A 16,968-nucleotide genomic window follows, 5' to 3' on the forward strand; every position below is an offset into this window, starting at 1 on the left:
TTGTCCTCGAGGGCCGCAACTCAGTCAGGTTCTCAGGATTTCCCCAATGAATATTCATGAGATCTATTTGCATACAATAGAAGCAGCAGATGCAAACTTCAGTCTCAGGATGGTGAAGGAAATGTGAAAAAGGTCTTGGACTTTGGCTCCTATGTTTTTGGGTTGGCCTCTAGATTTAATGAAAATTTGTTGAGGCCTATATACATAGATATAAAAGCATCATTCTAAAGCTTAACATGGTCATTGTCCTGGCAGCTCCCACTTTCAGCTTTTGCAGAAATAGCCCCAAAGATATCAGGGAGTATCCAGAAAAGTAATTATTTTTTTACATCATGTTTTGTTTATGCTATCTGTAAACTTGGTAATGCAGGGAACAGAAACTGCTCCTCAGCACTGAGGAGAACGCTGTCTTCATGGGGCTTCTGCAAGGTGAACTGCCAAGAGTTAAAAATTTTACAACATACTTCCCATGCAAGATACTGCATGGCATTTAAGGCTTCTTTACCTAGGTAAGAGACACTGTAGCTTAAATACACCCCTTGTGTTCACTCCACTTGTAAGGATAAGATCCTCCAGCTGCCTGTGTGCACTGGCACTCTGTTTCTCAGCCATATAAATTTCAACCTGCTAATCTAGGGTTTTTCACATGCACAAACACACACAGTCGATACGACTTCTCAAGCTCATGCCATGCGCTTCCTGAGCTAACAGCACTAGATAAATGGCTGGTTTCCAATACTGCAATATAACAGTCAGCTAACATCACCTCAGGGAAGAACCATCAAGCATCAAATGCAGTTTCCACCAGGCAGTAACATAGTAAATGGTGGCAGGTGAAGACCAGAATGGTCCATCCAGTCTGCCCTGTAAGGTGGCTAGAATTGTACCTGCCCACTAGGCTCCCCCAGGGACCTGCTTGCTGCTGTCATAGGACTGGCTATAACATCTGAGGCTGTCATAGAGGCTGGTATGTACTATTTCTTTTACATTTTTGGTGGGTGGGAGTGGGTCATTAACCACTGGGGGAGTAAGGGGGTATCACTCCTTTATTCCTCCAGTGGTCATCTGGTCATTTAGGGCACTTTTTTTGTGATAAAGTCATTCTAAAAACATGTCAAGCTCAAAACATCTTAGTTTTGGGCCTGGACATTTTGGGGTTTTTTTCATTATGGCTGAAAAATGTTCAAGTCTTAGGAAAAAGCCCAGATCCCGCCCTTAACATGCCCCCAACATGCCCTCTTGAGATATGGACGCACTGCAGACAAACTGCATAGAAAAACATTTAAAAATAGGTTTTGAAAATACTGGTTTGGCCATTTTTCTGAGAAAAAGGTTTCTAGTATGGAGTGTTGCCACAATTTGGGTTTCTGCCAGGTACTTGTGACCTGCCAGTTTGGAAAACAGGATACTGGGCTAGATGGACCATTGGTCTGACCCAGTATGGCTACTCTTATGGTCTGCAAGTTACAGCCCCTCTATGCCTTTGTTTAGGGCTGTACCTGCTGCTCTCTGCGGGGTTTTTTTGTTTGTTTTTTACCCAGGCTTGAGATATCATCAGTCACAACTGAATAGTGACAAAAATAGGGGTATGTTTACTAAGGTGTGTTAGTGTTTTTAACGCGCCTGTAAATTTAAGGCACATTAACGCTAATGTGCCTATACATTTCTATGGGTGCATTAGCGTTTAAGGCGCGTAAATGATTTACGAGCGTTAAAAATGGTAACACACCCATAGCGCCACTTAGTAAACACAGGTGATAATTTGGTTTGGTTTTCTGTGGCAAAATGTATTAAAAGGAAAATCCAAATAATAATAAAGATTAAATAAAAGAGAAGAGGAGAAAGGAAAGAGAAAAAGAAGAGAAGGAAAAGAAAAGAGGGGGAAGTGTAAAGGAAGTTACTAGGGCTCTGCAAGGGGTCAGGAAGGGGGAATCTTACTGGTTGACTCCATATGTTAACTCAGAAAGCCAGGTTTTGATCAGGTTTTTTTAAATCTTGGATACGAAGGCTCCAATCCAGTGGCGTTCCTAGGGGGGCTGGCACCCAGGGCAGATCGCTGATTCGCCCCGCCCCCCAGGTGCAGCGCCCCCCCATGCAGCGTGGACCCCCCCCGGCGAAAGGACCTCCCCCGTGAAGGACACCCCCCCCCCCCACCGGGTGCACGCCTGTCCTCCGTTGTTCCATGCTTCTTCTTTGCCCCAGAACAGGAAGTAACCTGTTCCGGGGAAGAGAAGAAGCATGGAACAACGGAGGGTAGGCGCGCGCGGCACCCCCCCCGGCGGCGTGCACCCGGGGCGGACCGCACCCACCGCCCCCCCCCCCCCCCCCCAGAAACGCCACTGCTCCAATCTGATATCTAGGGGCAAAAAATTCCATAAATGGGGACCAGCAGAGCCACGAGAGAAATGTCCAGTTGAAGAAGAGAAGAGAGAGGAAGATGAGGTAACGCTTACTGAGATGAGCAGAGTGTTTATGATGGCGTGTAAGGAATCAAAAGGTTGTTACTCCCCTCTATGCCTTTTTTGAAGCGTGAAAATCATTAAAGTTTTGCTTTGAGTGGAAATGCTCCTTACTTTGATTTGATCCTCTATTTTTAACCTATTCCTTTTTTTGTTTGTGAATTCCATCACTGTCTTTGTCCCTACCACCTCCACTGGATATGAACTGGCAACCTTACCATTAAAATTTCCAGCCAAACTAAGGGATCCTTTTACTAAGGTGCGCTGAAAAATGGCCTGCGGTAGTGTAGACGTGTTTTGGGCGCACGCAGAATTATTTTTCAGCGCACCCACAAAAAATGCCTTTTTTAAAATTTTTGCAGAAAATGGACGTGTGGCAAAATGAAAATTGCTGCGCATCCATTTTGGGTCTGAGACCTTACCGCCAGCCATTGACCTAGCGGTAAAGGCTCACACATAGTAGATGACGGCAGAAAAAGACCTGCACGGTCCATCCAGTCTGCCCAAGAAATGTGCCACTTTTTTGTGTATACCTTACCTTGATTTGTACCTGTCTTTTTCAGGGCACAGACCGTACAAGTCTGCCCAGCACTATCCCTGCCTCCCACCATCAGCTCTGGCACAGACCGTATAAGTCTGCCCAGCACTATCCCCACCTCCCAACCACCAGCCCCGCCTCACACTACCGGCTCTGTTATCCAATCTCGGCTAAGCTCCTGAGGATCCATTTCTTCTGAACAGGATTCCTTTATGTTTACGTAACACGGTAACTGGGCCGTAACGACCTACACACGCCAAATGCCACTTGGCGCGTGTCCGATACGCACAGCAGAAAATAAAAATTATTTTTCGGCTGCACATATCGGACACGCACCAAAAATGACATTACCACAAGAGCCACGCAGTAGCCGTGCGGTAACTCCATTTTGGCACTTGTAGGCGCTTACGCAGCTTTGTAACAGGGCCCCTCAAATATTTATTAAGCAAAAATCATACCGGGCTGTCCTCACTTCAATTGCTGCAGAGGTCTAAATAATGTGGCCGTTCCTATTCAAACAGAACCTTTAACTTTATTCTGCAGTGTGGGGAGACCCCCTCTCCCCATAATACAATTTCAATATAAATATACCTCACTATAGAAATGCTTTTTCCTCATAATGTACAAAACGCTGGGCTCCAAAGAACGCTTTCATCTCAAAATGAATGTCACTGCATGTCACATTTACACAATGGGGCTCCAACATGATGGCCTGTCATTAAGGAATCACGTCCCACAAAGAAATGGGCAAAAACTATAGCTGTGATAATTTTGCATGGAGTATTGTGTTCAGTTTTGGAGGCCGTATCTTGCTAAAGATGTAAAAAGACTGGAAGCGGTGCAAAGAAACGTAACAAAAATGGTGTGGGATTTGTGTTGCAAACCGTTATGAGGAGAGACTTGCTGACCTGAACATGTATACCCTGGAGGTATAGGAGCCGACTCTGTGGGTGCTGTGGGTGCTTGAGCACCCTCAATATTGAGAAAATTCCTTGTATGTGTCCAAGAAGGGGTTATTTCCACTGGGCTTAGCACCCCCAATAATTTTGAAAAGTTGGCTCCTAGGAGAAACAGGGGTGACATGATGCAGACGTTCAAATATTTGAAAGCTATTAATCCGCAAACAAACTTTTCCGGAGATGGGAAGCGGTAGAACAAGAGGACATGAATTGAGGTTGAAGGGGGCAAACTCAGGAGTAATGTCAGGAAGTATTTTTTCACAGAGAGGGTGGTGGATACATGGAATGCTCTCTTGCGGGAGGTGGTGGCGATGAAAACGGTAATGGAACTCAAACATACATGGGATAAACACAAAGAAATCCTGTTTAGAAGGAATGGATCCACGGAATCTTAGCGGAGATTGGGTGGCGATGCTAGTAATTGGGAAGCAAAACCGGTGCTGGGCAGACTTCTATGGTCTATGCCCTGACCGTAACTGAATAGATATGGATGGGCTTGAGTGTAAATTTTAAGGGGCTTCGACGTTAGCTTCCGAACTTTTAGTACAAGAACAGTGCTGGGCAGATTTCTACGGTCTGTGCCCTGAGAATGGCAAGGACAAATCAAACTCGGGTACACGTATAAAGTATCACATACCATGTAAAATGAGTTTATCTTGTTGGGCAGACTGGATGGACCGTAGAGGTCTTTATCTGCCATCATTTACTATGTTACTCTTTGGGGTTCTACATGGAATGTTGCTACTAATTGGGATTCCAGAATCTTGTAACTCTTTAGGATTCCAGAATCTTCAGAACTTTTAATACAAGAACAGTGCTGGACAGACTTCTACGGTCTGTGCCCTGAGAAAGGCAAGGACAAATCAAACTCGGGTATAAAGTATCACATACCATGTAAAATGAGTTTATCTTGTTGGGCAGACTGGATGGACCGTACAGGTCTTTATCTGCCGTCATTCACTATGTTACCTGTGTTGGGGAAGGTGAAGTTCAGTACTTAAGCCTGAGTCAAGAAGTTAAAACACCAGGGCCCCGATGCTCAGAAGCAAACACGGGTGCTAGAGGTCATTAGCAGCAGACTGACGCCCGCATTAACTAGTGTAGAATTCTCAGAAGGCTCTAGTATGGGAAACAAGGAGCGCACCAAGGATTAGTGCAAACAGCATGCTAATGCAGTCAAACGGATGTAAATGAGGTTATTTCCTATTCCTTCCCAATGCTCAGAGAACAGCGCACAAAACAAAGTCACCTTCCTGCTGCAAAATATAACGCCAGCTCGGAGCAGGCATTAGGGTGTTTGAAGAGAGGATTTCTCATGATTCTTTCTTCAAAATCTGCCAGTTTTGTTTGGTTTTGGAAGCAGAAGGAAACCCGCGCAAGCCTCTAACTGCTGCTTGTGAGAAACGAATGTGCACGAGTCAGGGCAGACCCAAAAGTGAAAGGCACACATTGGCGCTTGTTTCCTGCATTTAAGTATAAGCATTCCAAACTAAAACAAATTGAAACGCTTATATTTAAAGGTGAAGAAATCAGACGCCAATGTGTGCTTCGGAACATGCATCAGTGATAAAGGTATTTCACTAACCGGCAACTGGCACCTCTTCTTCCTCCTTCCCTCCTCTCTTCTGGCGTACTGGGCATGCGCTGAACAGCTGTGCTTAGCGCACAATTCTTGAGCGAATGCGCCAGGCACCATTTCCCCCCCCCCCCCCCCCCTAACTTCTGAACAATTCCCTAATGCTTAGTGCTATGAGTGCACCTATATTTTCATCTCATTAGCATTGAGCATTAGGAAGTTGTTCAGGCCCACTGTTCCGGCGCTATTTCTCCGGCGCTGTTCAGTACAGCACCGGAGTTTTGAACATCAGGGCCCAGATCACTGCCATTCTACTGCCATTTTGTTTCTTCGCTTCTGGGTCACAAAATCCAAACAAAAGGTAGACCAGGCACAGCAGTAAACTAGCAGAAACGGTAAACTAAATATCTGCAACTTTATTGGTGTTCCTGATCCTCCACCTTTCAAAAATTTGGGTTATGTGGGTTTCATTTGATTTTAATTAGATTGTAAGTTCTGTTGGGTAGGGACTGTCTCTTCAAGTTCAAGTGTACAGCGCTGCGTACGTCTAGTAGCGCTATAGAAATGATAAGTAGTAGTAATTATGAAACGCTTGAGTTTTGCATCTCATATGAAACTAGCCAGGGATTTTCCCCAGTCCGTCAGTTACTGCAGGGACAGGGAAGGGGTGAGGGGGGCCATGCATCAAGGCTGTTTTCCAGCTGAAGCTGATTTGGGGACAGTAAAATCTAAGGCAGAAGTCAAACCAATCCAGGTCTACAGCTTAACCATGCGCAGTATGTGACAATAAGCCACCTTGCTGGCATATCTGTGGATTTTAAAGGACGATGCCAAAGGAAATTTGAAACTAAAAAGAGGATTAGGTCAGGATGATTCAAACTGGATAATACCATTGCTTGCCCTTGTCACATATATTTACCAATGCTCTCATGTAGTTGAAGTGCCAGAAATATATAGGCCACACACCCCGGAGGTGGCTGCCCATTGTGAAACATGAATGATGAGGCTACTGTGATGATGATGATGATGCTCCCACCTCAGGCTCCCATGTCCCTCTTTCACTCAGGGTGAGCTGGTTCTCAGTATGCAGATTTATGCAAATTAATCTACCACCCTTTTCTGCTCAGGGTGACCTGCTTCTCAAAAAGCAAACATAGTCAGGTTTCACCAATCAGGCTATTTTCATACACAACTTTATTCCAGCCACTGGGGCACACTTCTTTTAGCTTAAAACACTTTCACCAGCTACAAGCTTCAACAGTTCTTCCAGCTTAACCATTTCATTTCTTCCTACTCAGTGCAATCTTCCCTTTGAAACATTTCTTCTTGCACAGTTCCATGTCCATAGATTTCTTCCCCCTGAGCCCTCTCACACAGCCATTTGGGCTCAGTCCCAACTCAGTCCCCGGACACACAGTCCCCGGACCCACAGTCCCACTAACTCAGTCCCCGGACACACAGTCCCCGGACCCACAGTCTTTTCCTCTGGGACACCCAGTTCCTCTTCACTGTTCTAGACACAGTCTTTTTACCACCAGGCCATAGGGCTCAGCCAGCACTTCTCATGGGCAGGGCCGTGCCAACACGGTAAGCGGGGTAAGCATCGCAGGGGGGCGCCTGCCTTCAAGGGCGCCGCGCTTACCCCGCTTCCCGTGTTAGCAGTAGACTCCCGACGAAATCTGCCGCCGCTGCTGTTGAGCAGGGGCAGGAACAAGATCTACGCTGATCCACTGCTGCTGCCGCCGGCGCCGCTTCTTTCCACAGCCAGCATAAGAAGAAAAAGAAGTGCGGGGCCGCAGCAGCCTTCAGACATGCCCCCTGACGTCAATTTCCCAGAGGACCAGCAGAGCCGACAGCGCAGGCTGCTGCGGCCCCGCACTTCTTTTTCTTCTTATGTCAGCGGCAGCGCCTTCCTCTGCCAGGTATGGCGGCTTCCCCTCTCCCCGAGTGACTTGGGCAGACGAAAAGTTGAGGTGGGGCGACCTGGGATCTCCCCCCACTCCCTGAGAGGAGGTGGCAGGCGGATGATGAGGCAGCAGCTTCTTCCTACAGAAATCGGCTCAGGATCTCGCACCCCGCCGGACTTCCCAGGGGAGGGAGGGGTAAAGAGGGCGATCTGCACCCCCCAGCCCTGCTCCCTACTGACCCGCCGCTCCGATAATTCGGATCGTGGCTGTGCCGCAGGCAGCACCTGTCCGCGCTGGGAGCTGGATCCGGGCCAGCTGGGTCCGTGCGTGCGCAGGTTGGTGCCAGCTCCGCTTTTCTAGGAATCTGATTCGGGAGGGGGAGGGGGGGAAGCAGGACGGACTCGCAAACGGAGAGGTAAAACTGGCAGAGATCCAGCCCCTCTTGCAACTAGACACACCTCCAGGCAGGGGTCCTACACTCCCCGGTTCCGAGAGGGAGGGGAGGAGGAGAGCTGTGCTGCCCTTCTGCCTTCTCCCCTTGCGGCTGTACCACCATGAGTGAAGAGGGCATGACATTAGGGATGTACTTATTTATTATTAAAAGTACTGTGAGGAATGGATGCCCAAAGATATGCACCCGACCCCAAGGGGGTGGAGGTGCCCTAGAATCCTACCTCAAAGATGCAGAAGCCAGGAGTGGGAAGGGTAGGCTCTTCTCAAAAAAATGGAGGAGACGTAATAGATGGAAATCAAATCTTTAGTGCAAGAAAAACACACCATACAAAATATCCCTCCCCTGGACACTAATTTGGGGAGTTTGCTCAATGTGAGGGGGGGGGGGGAGAGGTGGCTCAGTACTGTATAATTTATTTATTTTATTTATTTGTTACATTTGTATCCCACATTTTCCCACCTATTTGCAGGCTCAGTATTGGATTCCAGGAGGAAGACAGGAAAGACAAATAGTTGCTGAACTCCCAGAGAGTGGGGTGGGAGGGAGGGAAGAGAGAAGAAGACATGCTGGTCCCAGGGTTGGGATTGGGAAGACAGGGGAGACCTAGAGAGGTGGTGAGAGAAAGAGGGGACATGGAAAAGAGCAGGTGAGAGCCAGAGAGAAGATGCTGGATGGAAGAGGGGTACAGAGAGAGAGAGAGAGAGATGAGTTTAAAGATGGGGAGAGAAAGAGGGGACATGGGCAGGAGAGAGAGAGAAGCTGCTGGGGAGAAACTGGGGAAGACCCTAGCACTCAAACTGAGAAATGCTGGATGAAAGGAGGGAGAAAGGAAAAATGCTGGAAGGAGGGGGCAGAATGAGGGAAACTGCTGAATTTAAGAGCTGGATCGGGACACTGAAGGATAGGGACAGGGCTACAGATGGTAGACAGTACGCATAAGGATACAGGAGGATGATGGACATGGTGAGAGAAAAAAATATCAAATGGAAAGAAGACACTGCATAAAACAGAAGACACTGGGACCAAAGCAAATAGAAAAACTAAATGATCAGACAACAAAGGTAGAAAAAAGTATTTTATTCAGAATTTATTGGAATATGTCAGTTTTTGGAAATGTGCATCTGTGATATTTTGCATGTAAGTTTCAATTTTTCTAGTATTGCTGCATGCTGAGCCTGACTTCTTGAGGTAACTTTCCAGTTCAGTATTTTGCCTTCATATTTTTTGATTTCTAGTCCATTGTGTCATGACTGTTGTATCATGTGTTTTTCATGTGTGATCAAGGTGCAGTATTCTGCTAGCGTGTAGTATTTTCAGCCCTTTATGGTGTTTTTTTTTGTTTCACTAGGTTGTGTACTGGTGTTTCAGAGCCCGGTGTAATTACAGTGCTGCCTTTCCACGCATAAGGTTGTAGCTCATCCTGTCCTTGGAATTAGTGCTGTTATGGTTTGGTGAGGTTATGAGTGTGTTTTTCCACAGGTTTGTGTATAGTGTTTTGCAGTTGAGCAACTGTGGTTAGTATATGCTTTGAGCAACCACTTTATTCTTTGACATCCACGCACCTTGGAGCCTCGCTAGCGGATGCAGAGCACATTGCCAGGCAGGTCCGGGGGGGGGGGGGGCACCAACTGATAGTCTACAGGGGGGCGCCAACTGATAGTCTGCAGGGGGGCGCCAGAGACCCTAGGCACGGCCCTGCTCATGGGGATCCCTCTGCTTCAGTTACCAGCCTTCTTTCTCAGCTGCCAGCTCTCCTCCTTCCAACTCAGGAGGAGTATAAGTGGTTAATAGCCAAACAGGACCCAGCCCATAACCTGCTGCACCTGTTTCTATCCCCAGGACTCTCCTCGGTCCTAGCGACCTCCTGCTATACACCCCTTACTGGCTCCCTTTAGTGACTCACCCTGCCCTTCTCCCTGGACATTTTAGGGGAACTACGCCCTCTAGGGGCCTAACCAGGGTAGGACAGCCTCTTCCTTCTTACACTATATATTCCCGAAGCGCTATCTCTATAGAGTTCACTGGTAATCCTGTGTTCAGTTTTGGAGGCCATATTTCAGTAATAACATAAAGAACCTAGAGGCAGTCCAGAGGAAAGCGACCAAAATAGTGTTGGTTATGAGCTTAAAGATTCAAAAAGAGCACAGAGGACCTAAGTATATATAACCTAGAGAAGGGACAAGATAGATATGATGCAAATATTTAAATATCTGAAAAACGTTAATACACAGTGAATTCCTAAATAGGACCGTGGAGCAGCGAAACAAAACTTATTAATAATGGGGTTTGGGGTGACATGTGTGGGTGGAGCAGACTGAACCGACCAACTTGGTCTTTATCTGCTGTCATCTGCTAGGTTTTACTATAAATGATGCTACCTCTGTGAGCAGTGAATCTCTTCAACAAGGCATACCACAAAGATCTACCGATGTGAATATACATAACTCCTCCACATATATTCAGAACTATCTCAAAATATCTGCTTGTTCACTATTATGGTGTTTTATCTTTTTCACGTTCCCAAGATCCCTCTGTAACCCTAATTGTATATTTTCTAAAATATGACCACTATTCATGACTATTGTAAGCCACACTGAGCCTGCAAAGAGGTGGGAAAATGTGGGATGCAAATGCAATAAATAAATAAATTATTACCACCACTGGTCTTCCACGTTCCCTAACAGGGTACAGGTGTAGTATGGTTTCTTTGTGACCTGGCATGGCCACTGTTTGGAAAACAGGATACTGGGTTAGATGGACTACTGGTCTGACCCAGTATGGCTACTCTTAAGTTTGCACCCTCCATACTGCGAACCACTGCACAGATATCTGTATCCTTTCTCCCCTATCTTCAATCCAAAAACAAAATCTTTCTAAGCACTAGGAATGTGACATCGTACAGAATGCCCTGATGGCAGAAGAATTTCTCAATAGATGGCTTCTTTCCATGAGTTCTGAAGTGCTTAATTGTGCAGTTTCCTAGCTACAGGGTCAAAAGGTCCATTGGAAGTTCATTGTTAGCTATTATAATAACTAAATGAACTGTACAGTCGCACCCCTCAAATGCGAAGTTAGTTCAAGAGAAATACCAGGTGCCACTTAATCTGCTTTTTGCATGTAGTATGTGTAATACTGCCTAGTCCACCGAAGTGAGAAGCGCATTTGACTAAAGTATCTATAACTCATACCATGTAAGTACATCTGTTGCAGATATAATACACAAGTGGAGAATAAATCTTTAAAGGAAATGAGAGGGATGCACAGCACCTAAGTAACTTACTAAACAAAATCCATTTAATTTGTCAACCAAAGTAAAAATGTGGTTTCAAAATACAAGCTGGAGGACTGCAAACCTCGAGGGCTTCCCACACTTTCCCCAAAATGAAAATCTAGGATCCAAAATTATTTTCAATGCTCAGCTCAAGCATTTTGGACATCCTGCTTTTTTACTTGCTGTAAAACAGTGCTCAGTCCTCAAAAGACACTAAAGCTTATTAACCCTAATCAGTGCACTTTTCTAGAGAAAAAGGTGCTGGTACTCAAATGCCAGGCCACCCTTCAGGGGTGGGGTGATCACTGAGAGACCCACCCCGCAATAGCCAGGCCCCCTGCAACCAGTCACTGAATCTATGACAAGGCAGAATTGGTGTGTAGAGCCTGAACTCTTTCATTAAAACATGGGTCAATTTTAGCAGACAATGGAAAAGGTGCAGGTACTCAGTACCTCCAAGTACCCCTTCAACAACAACAACAAAAACGCCCTGACCCTAATACACAAACCAGGCTGCAAAGCTTAACCAGAAAACCCAAAGCAAAACTGTCTCACACCAAGATCACCTGGTCATATGAAAATGCTCTTTTCAAGTTATTTCCCTTGTATACAAGACACAAATGCTGGTACCACCTTACTTAAAATAATAATTAAAAAAAAAAAAAACCCATGCAGTACAGTAAGAGTGAAATAAGTAGAGCTAAAGTGATACTTGGGGAGGGACAGTCCTCTTGGGAAAGGTCAGCAGACCACTGACCCATTGCTCTTTTCCTAATGGAACCACCTGAAAGCTGCCTCCCATAGACCATATAACATAACAGGCTCAGATCAATAAAATAGAAATCAAATGATTGATCATCCTTATGGAGTGCATGAAATATGTAACAGCAAAGGAGATAAGATTCGCTGAAATAGCCTCAGCTCAGGGTATACATGAAAGCCCATTGTACTGACAAGATTCAGAGGCGTCTCACTAGACGGGTTTCAGGAATCCACTGCATTTGGCAACCAAAATCTTCATTCCCAAATGGTAACATGGCCATGAGTCTTGTCCTCTCCCGTGGGAAGCTGAGGATAACTGAATTAACCTTTGTTTTTTTAAAGTTTTGGCTCCAAGCCTCCTTCCACCCTCTTACTTTTTTTTTTTTTTTGCCTCTGTAACATTATCTTTGGCTCCTAATGGCAATAAATCCACTGAATCTAGCTTTGGACAGGGAAACCTGTCTATTCTCGCTCTACCTAGACGTCGAAGGAATACATCAAGGAGTTGCACGCATGATTTGCTCCATGAGTGATGAACTAATGAGTTAGCTGTACACACAAGATGAGTGAAATGAGGGCAGCCCAGGTTGGGAAACTCCTTCAAAGAATGATCTCCCTTCCCGTCACACACATTTTATATCTATAGAAAGAAATACTTAAAGCATCCCGGGGATGGGGATCAGGCTCTGGCAGAACTCCGAATGGAACAACTGAACTATAATAAAGCAGCGATAATTTAGGCTACAGATTAAAACTGGACGGAGCCCTCTTGTCATTAAAACTTTCTCTTGGTCCCATAAAACAAACGCAAGGCGCAAGCCTGTTGCTCCCAGGGGAATAGGGACACCGGCTGCACCTACGCCAACTTGCACTAAGATTTTCAGTTTCCGAAATCAAATTCCTCTGTCGTTTTGTTGTTTTTTTTTGTGCTTGGATATATGTTAACCCAGTACTCCATGCTACCCTATAATACGATATGCATGCATAAAGAGAGTGAAAGATAAAATATTTCACTGTTGGATTTATGCATAAGTATCTGTGCAATTCATTATCAAGAGTTCTTCCCTAAGCATTATACAATATCTGTGTTATCAGTATTATTAATACAGGTTCTCCCATGCAGTATACTCTAGTATTCATGCTATGGTTATAATCAATAGGTGATTCCTCTATGCACTATACAGTACCTGTGCTATGTTTATTATTAATAAGGGATTCCCCTACGCACTCTACAGCAACCGGGATTCCCCTATGCACTATATAGTATCCTTGCTGTGATTATTAATAGGGGATTCCCCCGAGCACCATTATCAGCAGGGGATTCCCCTCTGCGCCCTCACCTTGAACTCCACGGACAGCTGCGGCGTGTAGTCCAGGGTCCAGAGGGCCCGCACCAGGGCGGCCAGCTGCTCGGTGATCTCGCCCTCGCCCTTCGCCACCAGCCCGTTGACCCCGGAGCGGGCCAGCTCGGCTTTGTACTGCTCCAGCCCCAGGAACTCGGCCAGCAGGTCGGTGTTGCTCAGGCACTGGAGGACGGCGTTCATGAAGCAGGTGTTGCCGTGGTTCTTCAGCCCCTGCGCCCCGGGGGTCTTTTCAGCCGATCCCCCGGGTAGCCTGTCCCGGTTCGTTTCGGCCGCCGCCCTGATCGTCCTGGGCTGCTCGTGCTCCGCGCCCGGGCAGGTGCCAAGAAGCGCCCCTTGTTGCTGCTGCTGCTTAAAGCCCCCGTCGTCGTCCTCCAGATCGGCCGCCCGCTCCGGCTCCCCGAAGTGAGACAAAGTGCTTAAAGTTTTCAGCACCCGGTGCACGAAATTGCCCACGGAGCGCAGGGACTTCCTGCGGAACAGCAGCCGGCGCGATCCCGGGCTGCCCTTCTTCTTCTTCTTCTCCCCCTTCGTCTCGGGCGAGGGGCTGCTGCGATCATCCATGTCTGCCCCCCGCCCTCTCCGCCTGCCTCACCTGCTTCCTGGAGGACGAGCACAGGAAATCAAGCGGCGCCCGGTAGGGGATCAGGCTGCTGCCTGCAGGCTCTGCTGCTGGGAAACAGTGCCCTCTAGCAGGGGGGCACCTGCCTCACTCCCCCGAGCGGGCGACACATCGTGTTGCTGCTGCTGCTGCAGTGCCTGCGATCGCCTTCGCCCTCCCCTACCTGCTCAGGCAAGGTGCACTCCCCAACTCCATCTCCTTCTTCCTGCTTGGCTCAGACGCCTGGGCTCCTCCGCTCGGCAGCTCGCGATCGGCTCCTCCCTCTCTCAGATCTTAGGAGCTCGCTTTAGTTTTGAAGACGGGCAGGGGCGAGAGAGAGAGAGGGTGCCTGCTGGCAAGCGAGGAGGTGCTGCTGCTGCTGGGGAAAAGTGGTATAGATCTGAGCCAAGTTGGCTTCGAATGGGGAGGGGGGGGGGGGGTGCATCGACGGTGATATCATTGAGTGCCTCTCCAAAGGTGGACGAACACAAAAGCTAAGTCTGAGGCTGCCTTTTGGAGGTGGAAAATCTGACTAGCAACAGTAGTAGCCCTCATAGATCTGCAAAACAACATGAATGTGAAGAGATAACACTTGTGGAACTGTATCTCACGTGCCATCGTGTGCTGTATGTCTGCAGAACTTCTGGTGTCACGTTTGTTCGCTGGCTTTTGCAACACAATGCCAGTGGTGTAGCCACAGGTGGGCCTGGGTGGGCCAGGGCCCACCCACCTAGGGCACAGGCCCACCCAACAGTAGCACATGTTTAGCGGTTGCTGGTGGGATCCCAAGCTCTGCCAGCTGAAGACTTCCCCCTGATGGTAACGAAAATGCTACTCTCCACAGTGTTCAGCTTATGCCTGCTTCAGACTGCCAAGGTGGAAAGAAGCGTTTTCCCACCAGCCAGGGGCGTAGCCAGACCTCGCCGGGAGGGGGGTCCAGAGCCCAAGGTGGGGGCACTGTTTAGCCACCCCCAAGCCGCCACCGCCACATTGGATCCCCCTGCCCCCTCAGGCCCCACGTAGCTACCACACTGCCACCAGCTGAGATATTTTTTTGGTGGTGGTGTTGATGGTGGTGGGGGGAGAACACTTGATGCCCACCCACTTCTTACCTATGCCCACCCCAAATCTGTAGTCTGGCTATACCCCTGCGCCATGCACCCCAGAGGTGGCTGGGTGCATGCTTTGGAAGTTTTGTGATTGTAAAACCTATTGTGATTCCTGTGTAATATAGTAACATAGTAGATGACAGCAGAAAAAGACCTGCATGGTCCATCCAGTCTGCCCAAGACAAACTCATATGTGTATACCTTACCTTGTATTTGTACCTGTCCTTTTCAGGGCACAGACCATATAAGTCTGCCCAGCAATATTTCCCACCTCCCAACCACCAGTCCCGCCTCCCATCACCGGCTCTGGTACAGACCGTATAAGTCTGCCCTCCCCTATCCTCGCCTCCCAACCACCACCCCCTCTTCCCCCCAACTGCTCCGCCACCCAATTTCAGCTAAGCTTCTGAGGATCCATTCCTTCTGCACAGGATTCCTTTATGCATATCCCACGCATGTTTGAACTCCGTTACCGTTTTCATCTCCACCACCTCCCGCGGGAGGGCATTCCAAGCGTCCACCACCCTCTCCGTGAAAAAATACTTCCTGATATCTTTCCTGAGTCTGCCCCCCTTCCCTGTGGGTTAAGGGAACTGCTTTAAAGCCAAAAGATTCTAGTTACTTTTCCTGAAACCATAGTTTTATTTTTCCAATATATCTCTGCCTTCACATCCCTATTTATTCATTTTTAATCCTCTGTTCTAGCCTGAGTATGAACTGTTACATCTTGGAAGGTAACCTGCATGAACCTGAATAGTAGTTGGAAAGGAGAGCAGCAGGGAAACTCAGGTGCTATGGTCCCAAGGGGAAATGACAAATCCCTGCGGCAGTGGCGTAGGAAGGGGGGGGGCGGGAGGGGCGGTCCGCCCCGGGTGCACGTGCTCGGGGGGTGCCGGCCCCACTGGTTCCCTGCTCTCTCTGCCCCGGAACAGGTTACTTCCTGTTCCGGGGCAGAGAGAGCAGGGAACCAGCGGGGCCGACGCAGCTCTGAGTGACGTGCACTCGGGGCGGATCGACCCTCCCGCAGGTAACAATGCGGTCCGGGGGGGTGTGCCGCAGAGGGGGGGGGGTCACGCCGTGCTGCACCCGGGGGGGGGTGCGCAGCGGCGACCCGCCCCGGGTGCCGTTAGCCCTCGCTACGGCACTGCCCTGCGGTATTCTGCCGTGAAAAAGGCACAGGCCTGTAATCACCCAACTCTTGAATCTGGAAATGTCTAGATAGAGGATAGGGCAGATAGCAGGCCCTGTGGCTCCAGTAGCCTTGCTAGCCCCATTGTAAGCTCTGTTGAGCAGGGACTGCCTTTTCATGTTAATTTGTACAGCGCTGCGTAAGTCTAGAAGCGCTATAGAAATGTTTAATAGTAGTAGTAGTAGGAGGAGGAGGAGGGAAGAAATCTCTGAGGCTATCTGCTAGCATACACCTCTCCTCCTTCCCTTATCCCAGGTTTCAGCAACATCAGAGCCCAAATGGACAAAAATCACAGGTCACAGTATGCAACTATGTGAGAGAATAGGACGGAGTTACCTAAAGAATTTTATCTCGAAGACCCTAAGAGAAAAATGTGTTATTGCTCTGAAACATGTGCCCCTTGAATTATTGAACAGAATGGCATATGTAAAGCTTTCTTTAAAATACATTCACAGGACCTGCTGCTTATTAGGTGCATAAAGGTAGTACCCTCTATGCAATTCTCGAGTTGCATTTTACTTATGGGAGTTGCCACTGGCGTGATAGTTCTTGGTAGACTATTAGCAGGGTGGTTTGGCCATTGCCTTCTGCAATCATATTTATCCCATGGCTAAGGCTGGGGACTCATTTAAGGTTCCTTTTACTAAGCTGCGGTAAAAGGCTATCTTTTTATCTGGAAAAGAAATGGCCATGAGGTAAGTGAATCACTTACAGTACGGCCGTTTCAGGGGGGGGGGGACGACACTTATTGTTACCCATTGAGGAGGCGGTAAGGGCCCCCC

General features: G+C 47.9%; 1 protein-coding gene across 1 annotated transcript in view; it reads right to left on the reverse strand.

The window, feature by feature from the left end:
* Positions 1–13,886, reverse strand: part of USP43 (ubiquitin specific peptidase 43) — a 523,315-nt gene extending 509,429 nt beyond the window's left edge. Inside the window, exon 1 of the mRNA XM_030208099.1 lies at positions 13,267–13,886. Coding sequence (XP_030063959.1) covers positions 13,267–13,851 — 585 coding nt within the window. The 5' untranslated portion in view covers positions 13,852–13,886. The remainder of the gene's footprint in view (positions 1–13,266) is intronic.
* Positions 13,887–16,968: the final 3,082 nt, after the last annotated feature.

The sequence above is a fragment of the Microcaecilia unicolor genome, chromosome 6, assembly GCF_901765095.1.
Source record: "Microcaecilia unicolor chromosome 6, aMicUni1.1, whole genome shotgun sequence".
Taxonomy (NCBI): domain Eukaryota; kingdom Metazoa; phylum Chordata; class Amphibia; order Gymnophiona; family Siphonopidae; genus Microcaecilia; species Microcaecilia unicolor.